This window comes from Aethalodelphis obliquidens, unplaced genomic scaffold, assembly GCF_003676395.1.
Source record: "Aethalodelphis obliquidens isolate GAN/ISIS:26980383/991018 unplaced genomic scaffold, ASM367639v1 scaffold23, whole genome shotgun sequence".
In the NCBI taxonomy this organism is placed as follows: domain Eukaryota; kingdom Metazoa; phylum Chordata; class Mammalia; order Artiodactyla; family Delphinidae; genus Aethalodelphis; species Aethalodelphis obliquidens.
Genome location: NW_020837967.1, coordinates 23,542,458 through 23,556,972, shown reverse-complemented (window position 1 = coordinate 23,556,972; position 14,515 = coordinate 23,542,458). Strand labels below are relative to the sequence as shown.

At 36.5% G+C, this 14,515-nt stretch overlaps 1 protein-coding gene across 1 annotated transcript in view; it reads right to left on the bottom strand.

The window, feature by feature from the left end:
• Window positions 1-14,515, bottom strand: part of KIF5B (kinesin family member 5B) — a 44,082-nt gene that overhangs the window by 10,725 nt on the left and 18,842 nt on the right. Inside the window, exons 9-17 of the mRNA XM_027121999.1 lie at window positions 14,069-14,173; window positions 13,617-13,762; window positions 12,225-12,373; window positions 11,413-11,606; window positions 10,478-10,546; window positions 8,282-8,488; window positions 6,246-6,389; window positions 881-1,069; window positions 115-232 (exon numbers count right to left, since the gene is read on the bottom strand). Of these exons, the coding sequence (XP_026977800.1) occupies window positions 115-232; window positions 881-1,069; window positions 6,246-6,389; window positions 8,282-8,488; window positions 10,478-10,546; window positions 11,413-11,606; window positions 12,225-12,373; window positions 13,617-13,762; window positions 14,069-14,173 (1,321 nt within the window). The remainder of the gene's footprint in view (window positions 1-114; window positions 233-880; window positions 1,070-6,245; window positions 6,390-8,281; window positions 8,489-10,477; window positions 10,547-11,412; window positions 11,607-12,224; window positions 12,374-13,616; window positions 13,763-14,068; window positions 14,174-14,515) is intronic.

Sequence of the window (14,515 nt, the reverse complement as noted above, 5' to 3'; positions counted from 1 at the left end):
AAGTTACCTGTATTCCTACTAATCTCTATCAGTGTGAATGTTGACTACAATTATACTAAAGTAGGTAATAACTTACAATAGAGATATGACTCATAAATAACCGGAAGTGAGTACCTTGTGCTCGAAGCTGGACTAGTTCTTCACTGAGGGAATCCACAGACTCCTCCAGCTGTCTTTTCTTTTGCTCCACATTTTGAAGGTATTCAGTCAATGATCTGATTTTGGCTTCATGCTTTTGGGAAAAATATACTGCTATGAGGTGGAATAAAATCTCTGACACATACTTTGTTGTCCAGAATATTTGAAAGTAAGCAAGTTTTATCGACATTATCTAAACATATAATACATTTACAGAATAAGATATTTAAACCTAAAATGTTCAGGGGCAAGATTTACAATGATAAAGAATTTAATCAATGAAATGGTCATGTGTACAAGTTTTTAACACTTATAAAATAAGGCACTAAAGGCTGACATATGAGATAACATTCTTACTGTTATCTCCAACTAGCATTATTACCCTCATCCCTCCTGCTACAATTCCTACCTTGGTGAATGGTCTCACCCATTTAGTTGCCAAAGCCACAAAATCAGCCCCGCATTTTTATTCACCCTAGAATCCTTCTAGATTCTTCAATAGTCACATCAGTCACAGCTCTCTAGTAAATTCCCATACGTAACATGCACGTTACCAAATACGACCCACTTAAATCATGCATGTTATTTTACTGCAGCTAGAGTAAGAAAAACTAATTGAATTAACCTCTTAATGTTGTTACTCAAAATAACCTACGGAAGGTCATTTTTAGTAACACGTTTACAACAGATAAACTTTACACGCGGCTGTTCAGGAATGAGGACCCTGCTCTGCGGCACGTACCTGGGAGATGCGAAGCTGGCACGCCGCCAACTCCTTCTCATTTTCTTCCACTTTTCTGCTGCTCTCAGTCTGTGTGCTTTCTAGCTGTCTGCAACGCTTCACCATGGTTTTCACTTCTGACTTCATTTTGCTAATGTAGAGCCTTGCGACAGTGAACTCTTCATCTATCATGCCAGTTCCCTCAGGCTGCTGTGAGAAAAAGGGAAACAGAAATGAAAGACAGAAATGTCTAGTTAGTGTTTACCCAATTAGACTCTAAAATCTTAAAACAAAATTAAATATTTTAATACTACTCAACATTTGTAGGAAGTCTGGAATTTTTTATTAAATATTGTTTTTAATAAAGGGTGAGTAAAGCAGAGTTTGATTTTTGCCTTCCTTACTTTCTAAAACTTAAAGTTAATACATGCCTACAAGGAAGATGGATGTAAGCGTAAAAACAAACAAACAACACTAATGAACCCTGCCTCTTTCAATTTTTGGATTTCCTCCTCAAAGGCCCGCTACAGTAAATTCACTGTTAATCATGTATATGTCCAGTTCAAAACTTAACAAATAATGATGTTTAGGTGGCAGGGAAATGATGACTTTTAAGTTCTCCAAGGAGGAACTGTGGTCAGTGTACATTCCTTAGTAACTTTCATTACAAAATTCCAGTATAATACTCAGTGTCAAAAATAAGGAGCTCAGGGGAATTCCCTGGTGGTCCAGTGGTTAAGACTCAGCACTTTCACTGCTGGGGCATGGGTTCAAGCCCTGTTCAGGGAACTAAGATCCTGCAAGCTGCACAGCACGGCAAAAAAATAAGAGCTTTTTGACCTTCCTGCTAAAATCTGGAGCAAGACAAGACACTCTCACCAATTCTATTCAACACAGTATTGGAAGTTCTAGCCAGAGCAATCAGACAAGAAAAAGAAGTAAAAGGTATCCAGACTGGAAGGGAAGAGGTAAAACTGTCATTATACGTAGATGACATGATATACACTATATACAGAAAACCCTCAAGACTCCACACAAAAACTACTAGAATTGATAAATGGAATTCAGCAAGGTAGTTGGATACAAGATAAACATATAGAAATTGGTTGCATTTCTTTAGACTAACAATAAAACACCAGAAAGGGAATGTAAAAAAACCAGTATCTTTTAAAATTGCACCAAAAAATTAAAATACTTAGGAATAAACCTGACCAAGCAGGTAAAAGACTTAACTGCCAAAGCAATCCTGAGGAAAAAGAAAAAGGCAGGAGGCATAACCTTCCCAGACTTCAGACAATACAAAGGACAGTAATCAAAACAGCATGATACTGGCACAGAAACAGACATATGGAGCAATGGAAAAGAACAGAGAGCCCAGAAATAAACCCACACAACTATGGTCAATCACACAGCTTTGACACAGGAGGCAAGAATATACAATGGGAAAAAGAGTCTCTTCAGCAAGTGGTGCTGGGAAAGTTAGACAGCCACATGTAAATCAATGAAGTTAGAATACTCCCTCACATCATACACAAAAATAAACTCAAAATGGCTTAAAGACTTAAACATAAGACATGACACTATAAACCTCCTAGAAGAGAACATAGGCAAAACATTCTCTGACATAAATCGTACCAATGTTTTCTTAGGTCAATCTCCCAAGGCAATAGAAATAAAAGCAAAAATAAACAAATGAGACCTAATCAAACTTAAAAGCTTTTGCACAGCAAAGGAAACCATAAACAAAATGAAAAGACAACCTACGGACTGGGAGAAAATATTTCCAAGTGATGTGACTGACAAGGGCTTAATTTCCCAGATATACAAAACAGCTCACACAACTCAATATCAAAAAAACAAACAACCCAATCAAAAAATGGGCAGAAGACCTAAACAGACATTTCTCCAAAGAAGACATACAGATGGCCAAAAAACACATGAAAAGATGCTCAACATCATGAATTATCAGAGAAATGCAAATCCAAACTACAATGAGGTACCACCTCGCACCGGTCAGAATGGCCATCATTAAAGTCTACAAATAACAGATGCTGGAGAGGGTGTGGAGAAAAGGAACCCTCCTACACTGCTGGTGGGAATGGAAACGGCTGCAGCCACTATGGAAAACAGTATGGCAGTTTCTCAAAAAAATTAAAAACAGAGTTGCCATATGATCCAGCAATCCCACTCTTAGGCATCCCCTTGTGGTTGCCAAGGCGCAGGAGGGGAGAGGAGTGGGAGTTTGGGATTAGCAGATGCAAACCATTATATGTAGAACGGAAAAACAAGATCCTACTGTAGCACAGGGATGTATATTCAATATCCTGTCATAAACCATAATGGAAAAGAATATGAAAAAGAATGTGTGTGTGTGTGTGTATATAAGTGAATCACTTTGGTGTACAGCAGAAATTAACACAGCATTGTAAATCAACTATACTTCAATTAAAAAAAAGAGAGGAAAAAAATAAGGAGCTTGAGAAGGAAGAAATAAAACTGTCTTTGTCTGCAGATGACACGGTTGTTTAAATGTAACATAGCACGTGTAAGATCCAGATGACAAAAGAAATCAAAGAAGGACTACATAAATGGGAGACGGTCCATATTCATGGATAGAAGACTCAATAATGAGATGTCAGTCTTTCCCAACTTGACCTATAGATATAATATAATCTTAATCAAAGCCCCTCCAAGTTATTTTGTAGATATTGACAAAGTGATTCTAAAGTTTAAATGGTAAGACCCTGAATAGCCAACATAATATTAAAGAACAACAGAGCTGGAGGACTGATGCCACCCAACTTCAAGACTTACTATAAAGCTAGTAACCAAGATGATGTGGTATTGAAAAAAGAACAGAAAAATAGGTCATTAGAAATGAATGGAAAGCCTAGGAATAGACATACACAAATACAGTCAATTAATCTCTGACAAAGGGAATTCAATTCAATAAACTGTGCTGGAAAAACTAGTCATCCACATGTAAATACAGAAAAATTTAATTTCAGAAAAATTAACTCCAAATGGATCATAAACCTAAATGTAAATACAAAACTAAAAAACTTCTGGAAGATAACACAGGAGAAAATCTAGGTGACCATGGGCTTGGAGATGAGTTTTTAGACATAACACCAAAACCACAATCCATGAAAGAAAAAAATTGGTAAGTTGGACTTTGTTAAAATTAAAAACTTCTGCTCTACAAAAGACACTTAAAAAAATGAAAAGATAAGCCAGACTGGAAGAAATATTTGCAAAACACATACCTGATGAAGGACTATTATCCAAAACATACAAGGAGAACTCTTAAAACTGAAGGTAAGAAAACCAACAACCAAATGCAAATTAAAACAACAATGAGGACTTCCCTGGTGGTGCAGTGGTTAAGAATCCGCCTGCCAGTGCAGGGGACACAGGTTCGAGCCCTGGTCGGGGAAGATCCCACATGCCGTGGAGGAACTAAGCCCATGCACCACAACTACTGAGCCTACACTCTAGAGCCTGCGAGCCACAACTACTGAGCCTGAGTGCCACAACTACTGAAGCCCACACGCCTAGAGCCCGTGCTCTGCAGCAAGAGAAGCCACCCAATGAGAAGCCCGGGAACTGCAACCAAGAGTAGCCCCCGCTCGCCGCAACTAGTGAAAAGCCCACGTGCAGCAACAAAGACACAAGGCAGCCAAAAATAAAAAATAAATTAAAACAAAAAACCCGCACAACGAGATAATATCACATATCTGTTCGAATGGCTCAAACTAAAAAAACTGATGACCTCAAATACTGGTAAGGATGTGAATTAACAGAACTTTTATTCACTGCTGGATGGAACAAAAAATGCTATATAAGCCAGTTTGGAAGAGAGTTTGGGAGTTTCTTACAAAGCTAACATAGTCTTAACATATGATCTAGTGAACCATAATGTAAAAAACACAAAACAAGTAGAGCTCAAGCAGCACTTACTGATGTTTATTAACAGGAAAAGAACTACATGCAAAACACAAAAATATCGAGGATCCTGTTGTTTTTTTTTTTTCTTTAAAGAACCTATTTGCAAGGCTGACTTGTTTTCAAAATACTGTAATGGTTTAGTGAAAGAAGCAGTTTAGGTGTCAGGGTATCTGTACTATTATCACTCTGCCACTAGACATAAGCCAGTCTTACTCTTTATTTTCTCTATCTTTACCACTTTTTCACTTAAATTAAGATTATTTGAACATGAAATGGAAGGATTTTTCTAAAAACAAGTCACAAATCTACAAAGCAAATTTTGAACAACACCTTTCTAGTGTTCAGTAATATGAAGGAAATCTACTTTTTCATCCCAGAAGATTCCCACAGAGCTCGATCAATCTCACATTGCTTCACCATAAACAGGACAGGACAGGATGTTCAGACTGATGGGGAAGAAAGAGCAAGCCATGTCATCCAGCATTTAATAACAACACCTTGCTCTGTTTCGATGAGGTGAGCCAGCATTAAAAAATGACATGATTACGAGAACGAAGGCCTGCCTCCATCAACAAACAGTAGCTCTGAATAACATCTAACAGAAGGAATGTGTGTTCCACAGCGAAAACTTTTATTTCATTTCCAACTCTTGTTAAACGGCTGCTTAGTTGGTTCTCACTATAAACCCAAGTTTAAGTTTGGGTTTGTTACTATAACTAGACTTTACTTTGTTACTATAACTAGACTTTAATCAAAAAAGGAAGTCTAAACAAATACCTACTACAACATACAAATCTTTCACGTTATGTGTATGTTTTTGCAGTTAAGAGTCTTTGGCTTTTTGGTCTAAGTTTTAAAATCTATCAGGTCACAAATTTTTTTTTTATCACAAGCTAGTGCTAATATAACCAGTATTAGCACCCTGAAAAAGATTATTAGAAAAGAAAAAATAAGTGTGGCAAAATTTTGATTACTGATTAACTCTAAGGTTCATATTATTCTCTTTACTGTTATATGTTTGAAATTTTTCAAAATAAAGAGAGAGAGAGCATTAATTAGCAGTGCTCACCTTTCATCTTTTTAAACATTTAAAGCAATCAAATTCATTCACAGTTTACTCCTTGAGCTAATTTTCACTGTTGTTTCAATTACATACTTCCTGTGTGGTAATCTATTAACATAACTTCTAAGCACAAAACCTTTACAAAGAGGAAAAAAACAAACATGGGGTCCAAGTAAATGCTACTTACCGAGCATGTCTCCCCAAGCACCCCTTATTCTCCCCCTTGTTCCTCGGCTATTTAAAATTAAGTTAATACCATCTACTACAAATGGCTGTTGTGAGGAGGAGATAATGGGTATGAAAAGAACTCTGTGAAAAATGAAAGTATGAATTGTGTAAAGATTATCATGCTTAATATTTGGTAATTACAGTTACCTTTACGTCGTTGTTTCCTACAGCAATCCCTATTTCTGCCAGGTCTTTCAGTAAAGATGCCATCATCTCCGCTGCTCGCTTTTTCTGGTGGTTGGTCATTTCCTTAAGTTTCTGAAGCTCAGCATCTATACTTGCTAAACTTGCCTAACAGAACCAAAACAAAAGGTACTGTTAAATCTATTAAATGAAAGATCAATTTAAATATTGACAGGTATTTCAAGTTTTCACCTAGTACTCACAAAACCATTATTTTCTGCTTTCATTTTCTTGAATTCTCTACTGAGTTCTGCGAAAGCTCCCAGCTCAAACTTAAAAAATATTTTAGGCCTAAGAGACCATGTAAAGTAGCTATATTGTAATTGCATTAAGGGCAAACAGTTTGTATTATTTCACTGATTTTTGAGATTGGGTAATGTTTTCTACTTAGAAATGGAAAACTTCCAAATTAACTATATTTGCCTTTCATTTATAACCATAGTATGGTATGCTTGTGGAAACTGAGTCTGAGAAAATAAGTGTTAGAATGCAACTCACAGTCTTCTAGATGGCTGGTATGTTTTCTTCATCTGCTTTTTATATACTACTTAGCTTCTGAAAAGAATCCACCTGATAATTACTACTACTATGTACTACGATACAAGCAATTATCCAGGAGAGAGTGATAAAGTAGCATTACTATCTGAGTTAAATTACTATAACTATAAATTTAAAACACTACCTGGCTTACCAGCAACAAAGTCACCACAATTTTGAAAACCCAACCGAATCTGGTTGCTGTAAAACTATTCATTATATCACAGATCAGATACTACATTTTAAATGTAGGTTATTGACTTTTAGTCAATATCTTTTAGTATCATTTCAGCTGCTCATTTCCTTAAGTATCTGAATAGCGGTATATTGTGTGTTCACTCAGTTTGACCTACAGTGTAATACCAGGTCTAAATTACCAGACATTTTCTCTGGCAGCTGAACAGCAATATTGTAAGCATATAAAAAGAAGCAGAACACTCTAGGGGTTTCTAACTCCTTACCAATACAGTGCTGATATATAAACTGGGACACAAACAGAACTGTCTTAAAGACTGAAGTCAGTGACCAAGGACCCACTTACAGTTTACAGAGTTGTAAGAGACTCCTACTGTTCTTCCAAACAGAAATTAGGTTTGCTAATAATGCAACTCAGTTAAGAGTTATAAAGGTGTCTTGATCTCCATGGTATTAAACTGTAACTACAAGCTAACTGTAAGCTGGGAGGTTAAAAAGGGAAAAGGAACTTCTCCAGGGGCAGGAAGCCTTTTAAAAATGCCATTTCATAGTGTTGACTGATTTCCTTTAGACACTTGACACGGATAGGGAGATAAATAGTGAGCAGTGATCCTGGGTCCAACTCTAAATGTGATTCCTAAACAAGAAGTTAGCATTAACAACAAGAAAACTTTTAAGAAAAAGAGCTCATCCATGGTGATACTCAAAATACTGCAGCAGCAATCACAGCTATATACTATTTCTGGCATCACTGTTGGGGGGCAGCAATTCCCACCTTACAGCTATGAAAACAAAACCCTCATCCCCTGGGGAATCACAAGGAAGATCCAACTACACTGTCCTAGGAAGGCACTGGTCCGAGTGCTGGAAACGTAACAGTGAACAAAACATAAGTTACATGAAGTTACATATCCTGCTATTTTATTTTTACGTGCACATTTTTAATTCTAGTTTGAACAATTAGCTAATAACTTTACTGAGCAACTAGAAGCTAACTTTTACTTTTTTAACAGTAGAATAATATTTGGAATAGTCAATATGTTTTAAAATAGCATTTAATTACGTATTAATAGATGTTTAGAAAGTAAAAAGATAACCCTCCTCCCTCCACCTTTAAGGCTTCATTATGGGAGGAAATAAAGTTGACACTTGAGTTCCTTAAGAACTGACGTTATCAATCTTGAGCTTATGTAGAAATAAGTTACTTAGGTAATTTTTCAATTAAGAATTCTTGTTGTATAGTATTAGGAAAGAAAACTATAGCCTACCGATTTCTGATTCAGCTCATCACTAAGTAATTCATATTCCTTAGTTTTGTCTTCAACTTCCTGAGACTTCTGATCATAGTTGACAGCAAGTTCCTCTAAGGCTTGTAAAACTTCCTTTACTTCTTCTTTAGAGGCATCATTTTCTGCCTGAAGACGATTCAGCTCAGCCTGCATATTATCTTGATCCCTTCTGGTAGATGCCAGAAGCTATACAAAGGAATAAAAATAACTGTTTTACCCAGGTTTTTAAATGTACACAGGTTTTTAAAATGTATACAAACCAAAAATAACCTATTTCCGTTATCATTTGCAAATCACAACGGGAATGAAATGTGGATGTTATTATGCATGGTAACATTTATTCATTCAACCGATTTCCTGAATGCCTACTATGTGCAGGCTCTGTGCTAGACACTGTGCGAGATGGAAAGGAAATCAAAGATTCCTTTGAGGAATCTAGTAGAAGAAAGACAGGTACACAAATAAATGCAATACAAAATGAAATGTAAGAGCCATAAAGGAGATAGGACATGACAAACTGCTTGGTAGTATAGGAAACGGGGGGGGGATATTTCTGGACAGGTATTCATGGAGAAGGTGGCTATGACAGGAAGATTTCTGTCATGTACAAACTAACATAACAGAAAGAAAAAGGCATACAAGGCTCACAATAGTGGGCACAGAAAAAGAAAGAAATCAGTAATGTTTTAAAAGTTTAGATTTTCTTTGTGCAACAGAGGGTGGCACCTGAGCCATGCCTCAGGAAAACATGTTATCAGTAAATAAAATTTGAACTGGAAGAAGCCAAGAGACTAGTTAGGAGAATACTGTAGTCACTCAGGGTCGGTAGCTTTTAAGTAGGGGCATCTGGAAATGTACAGGAGTATTTCTAATGGGGCAGAATGCCAAAGGCACTTCGAAGTGGAAGCCAGGGATGCCCACTGTCCTACTATAATGTACAGGACAGAACCATATAAATGGAGAATTATGCAATGTTACTAGTGTTCCTTTGAGAAACAATGCGAGAGGTCGAACAAGAATAAAGATGATCTGACCAGGATTAATTTCACTGATGCTGGGTATCTCTCACTGAAGCTGTATAGTCTTTGCTCCCATCCCCAGAACAAACCTTAAACAAAGGACCATTTTTCAATTATCCCCCCATTCTGCCAAGTGAGATGAAATGAGGGTCCAAAGTGAAAAACTAGAGAGAAGGAACTTGAAAGAAATAAGATGAAAGTGAAGATGACAGAAATGAACAACAAGTTAGATGAGGGTAGAAATGGTGAAGGGGTAAAAAATGATCTTATTCACTGACATTATCATTTCCTCGATAAAAGTCATACCCTGAACTACAAATTACTAAAATCAAAGCCAATACAATTCAGAAATCAGTATTTTCTTTAATAATCCCTTTAGACATATATCTGTGTTTAACTGTTTTTTACTCCTTCCCTCATCATTTCCATGACGAAATATGCTTCATAAAGGGAGGGGGAATCTAAGGTTATTCCAGCTCAGTGTAGTAAGTCTTTCCCAAGGATCAGTAAGAAATGATTTGGGGGGCTCCTCTGGTGGCACAGTGGTTTAGAATCCGCCTGCCAATGCAGGGGACACAGGTTCGAGCCCTGGTCCAGGAAGATCCCACATGGTGCGGAGCAACTAAGCCCGTGTGCCACAACTACTGAGCCTGCGCTCTAGAGCCTGCGAGCCACAACTACTGAGCCTGTGTGCTGCAACTACTGAAGCCTGTGTGCCTAGAGCCCATGCTCCGCAACAAGAAGCCCAAGCACCACAACGAAGACCCAACGCAGCCAAAAATAAATAAATTAAATAAATTTTTTAAAAAAGAAAGAAATGTTTTGGGGAAAATAAGACAAAACAGCACTGTATAAGGAAAGAAGACAGAGTTAAAAAGAAAAAAGTCATCCTCCCCCCGCCAGTCAGAACTCAAACTGAAAAAAAAACAAAAAACCCAACCCCCAAAAACCTTAAGAGGAAGTCAATCTTTGCTTCAGTCTGTATGATGTACTGGTCTCATAGGATACCCACAGTGAAACACGAACATATTCAAAACTGTTTTAAATGTACTCGAGTATATTCCGAGCTCTGTAGGTGCCTCCATCTTTTATATTTAAGTGACATGGACAGACTATAAAGCTTTTCTGGAAGCAATATGACAGGTATTCAGTTTACCTCTTCCTGATCCAACATCTGGGTCTTCAGTTTCTCTACCAATTGGCTCTGTTGATTAATTTCTTCATCCTAGAATTTTTAGTAACAGGTTAACAAAGTAGCTCACAACCTGGTTCTAACTGATTCCTAACACAAATTGTGATTACTTCCCACCCCCCAATATTTCGAAGTCATTTTCTCCAAATTCAACATAGCTTATTCCAATCTCTTATCTTAGGACGGCGTTGAAACAGATGGAATTTCAATTATCAATCATAGTAACATACTTATCACACAATAAGAAAAAAAGGCTTATGTTTATGAAAGCGATTCATTAAATACTTTAAACGCTAAAAAGTAATAAGCATGTTGAAAGCCTTGTATTGAAAATAAAGCCATGTAGCCACTTCAAACCTACCTACCATCCCTGTTTAAAATACAATAAAAACACCACCTAACAACAAACACCAGAAACAAAGCCAGAGAAGTTTTCTTCTGGTCTCTTTACTGTTGTTCTTCCCACCCTCCCTACTTGGTTCAAAATTGTGCTATTTTTCACACTACTGATATAATCAAAGCAAAAGATATTATTTCCACTCAATTCTGTTCCCTCTGTCTAATCTCTTGCACCACTTTTATTATTAGAGCCCTCAGATCCCTGATTCTACGAACATTTCATTAAGGCTCTCCGAGGACCCATACCAAATTTCCTTTTGAAAGTTCTTTTAGCTTAAAGGGAAAAAAAGATACGCCTCATATACAGTTTCTACATACAAACAGAGACTGTGATTTTATATTTTTTGTTAATACAATGATCTTGAAAAAGTTAACAGAAATCTAGGAAGATGTATATAGGTCACAAGGACCCATAATATTGAAATCAGAACATAAAAATTAGAACATAAAAAAAAAATCAAAAATGTTCTAAAACAGAATTGAACATGAACAATACCTACCTTGTCATCAAGTTGTTTGTACAACTTAGCAATTTCTTCTTCACACTTCCTTCTTTCAGAATCAGTAAAGTTCCCAGTAACTCCAATTGTGGCTGCTGGTTTATCATTGGTAATAGTAATATCCTTATCCACTGCAAAAGCTTCCAAGTTGGCTTTCTCTTTGTCAAACTGTTCATCAATAGGCACTGTCTCTCCTAAAATAAGACAACAGAATGGTTAATAAAACCCACCTGTCTAAAACTAATTTCAATTTTACTCAATTTCAGCAGCTCTTACCAACTTTATCTGCTCAGTCCCCGAGATATGAAAAGTTGGAATTACCTTTTTTTTTTTTTTTTTTTTGCAGTACGCGGGCCTCTCACTGTTGTGGCCTCTCCCGCTGCGGAGCACAGGCTCCGGACGTGCAGGCTCAGCGGCCATGGCTCACAGGCGCAGCCGCTCCGCGGCATGTGGGATCTTCCCAGACCGGGGCACGAACCCGTGTCCCCTGCATCAGCAGGCGGACCCTCAACCACTGCACCACCAGGGAAGCCCTGGAATTACCTTTGACTCTCCCCCATCTTCGAAAGCCAGTCACCAAATCATATCATTTTAATTGATTTCACCCTAAGCTAAGCATCTTGCCATCTTGAGACTTCTTTAACTAGCTAGTTGGCCTTTATGCCTCTATTTATTATTTCAGGTAAAATCAGAATTTAAGGTAAAAGATTTTATTCATTTTTATCTGATGATCCCTAATGCCTTTTAAATTTATAAAACAGGTCTAAATCTGGATTCAGCAAACTCAAAACAACAAATTCATAAGTTATTACCATTACGCCATCGGTTGAGTTCATTTTCAAGCCACTGAATGGTGTTCCGCAGGGTCTTATTTTTTTCTTTTTCTCTTTCATACTTCTTTTTCCACTGTTCTGCAGTTAACTCTACATTGACACAAACTGTGTTCTTAATTGTTTTGGCCCTAAGAGAATTAGTTGGGGAAAGGGGAGGGGGGAAGAATGTGACAATTACTTTCAATTGGTATCTATATTTCTGTAATATATGCATGTGTGGCTGGTAATTTAACTTAACTATTCTTGTCCAGTTATCTTTGACTAAATCCTAAGAGCTATAATTAGTATGGTGCTTATTTACAATCCATTAAATTTGGGTCAGTCCCAACATCTGTAAATAGATTAAAAAACAACAACAAAACCTGTTGAGTATAAAAAAACACGAGCCCATCATTTCTCCAATTCATTTATAAGGCTGAATTAAGAAAAGCAATTATCAATGATGGTCAGAGACAGAGTCATCATTATTGACTTTCCCAGGCTAGCCATCTCATATATGGTTATCTCACTACGTGAACAGGTCACATATGTCAACAGGCTTAACATAGGAGATTATGTGTCAGGTTTTGCTTTATTATCTGATTCAAATGTTTGTTTTCTTTAATGCTGAATTGAAGCTTCTCACATAAATTTGACTCAAGTTAACATTTGACTGTAATGTACTAAAACTTAAGTAGTAAAATTAGTACTTAATAGTACTAACTTTAGTACTAAAATTTAAGTACTAAAACTTAATTCAAACCCAAGCAGCCTACACGATGGACCTTGGTTATACTATCTGCCTCTCAATTAAAAAACTGTGTCTAGCACACTAACAATACACACTGATTTGAATATCTACCTGAAACTTTCCTAGATTTAATAAACAAAAGGCCTATCTACATTTAGACTGCATTTTCTTTTCTTTTTTTGATATCCCATTCAATTTTATTTAATTCAACAAGCATTTTCTACAGAGGGTATGTAAATGTAATACTTGGTTTTCAGGTGATTCTAGTCCAGAAGAGGAGACAAAAATATAAACCAGTAAGTTAAAATATGGGTGATAGTATCAATCACATAAAGACTTCTGTTGCACTTACAACAAGATAAGAAGCAATTGGGATTAACATATAGACACTATACATAAAATAAAAAACCAACAAGGACCTACTTTACAGCACAGGGAACTATACTCAATATTATGTAATAACCTATAAGGGAAAAGAACCTGAAAAAGAATATATATATAAAACTGAATCACTATGCTGTATGCCTGCTGTATACCTTACATGATATTATGAATCAACTATACTTCAATAAACACATTTTTTAAAAAAGATAAGCAGCAGAGAAGGAGGCGGTATAGACCGCATTTTCTAAACAACAAACCTCTGACCAAACAGGAGTGTAGATTTTGTTTCAGATTCATTGTATGATGATGGAGAGCAGCAAATTACAATAGTGGTTCTACAGTTCCCACCTAATGAATCTTGAAGGATTCTTGTCATTTTACTATCTCGATATGGAACATATGTCTATGTACAAAAACAAACAAACAAGAAAAAAAAACAGAGGACCAATGGATTTCTATGTAATAAAATTTGTTGTAGAAATATATTTTTACAATAAACTACAAAATGATTTCAGTTGTTTTAAATGCTAGTTGTTAAGATGGAAACTAGGATATACATACTAATACTATAAAATAAATCCCTAAAAGACAACTTATTCATACATACTGATTCAGTGAATCCCTCTCTCACTCACACATCCATGCACATGTAGGTATCTATCTGTAATTCTCCACTAACGACAGGGAAATAGAAGACAAGTATACTCACACTACCCTCAGCCAAAGCAGAAATGACATTTCCAAGAGCAGAAAGGGACTTGTTGATGTTCTTAGCTTCATCCAGCACAGCACCTTCAGCTCCAGTTTTACTAACCTATACATAAGATTTAAAAAAACGAAACAAAATTACGAGTTTAGGTGATTTTCTTTGATTTTCTAAAAAGCTCAGAGGTCATCAGTAACTAGTAAAAAAGAAAAGGGAAAGTTTCATGATTTTATTTGCCAAGCATTTACTGTAAGTTATCATTATTTATTGAGTATGACTCTTCTGAGACCTTGGTCAAGTAACTAGCTGCATGACAAAAATGGGATTAAGAAGATACCAAATTTTATTTTTAGGTGTGCTCCTGAAATTAACCAATTTACACGTACATTTGTAGTTTACTAATTTGTTACCCCCCCCTTTTCTTGGCTGCATTGGATGCTCGCTGCTGCG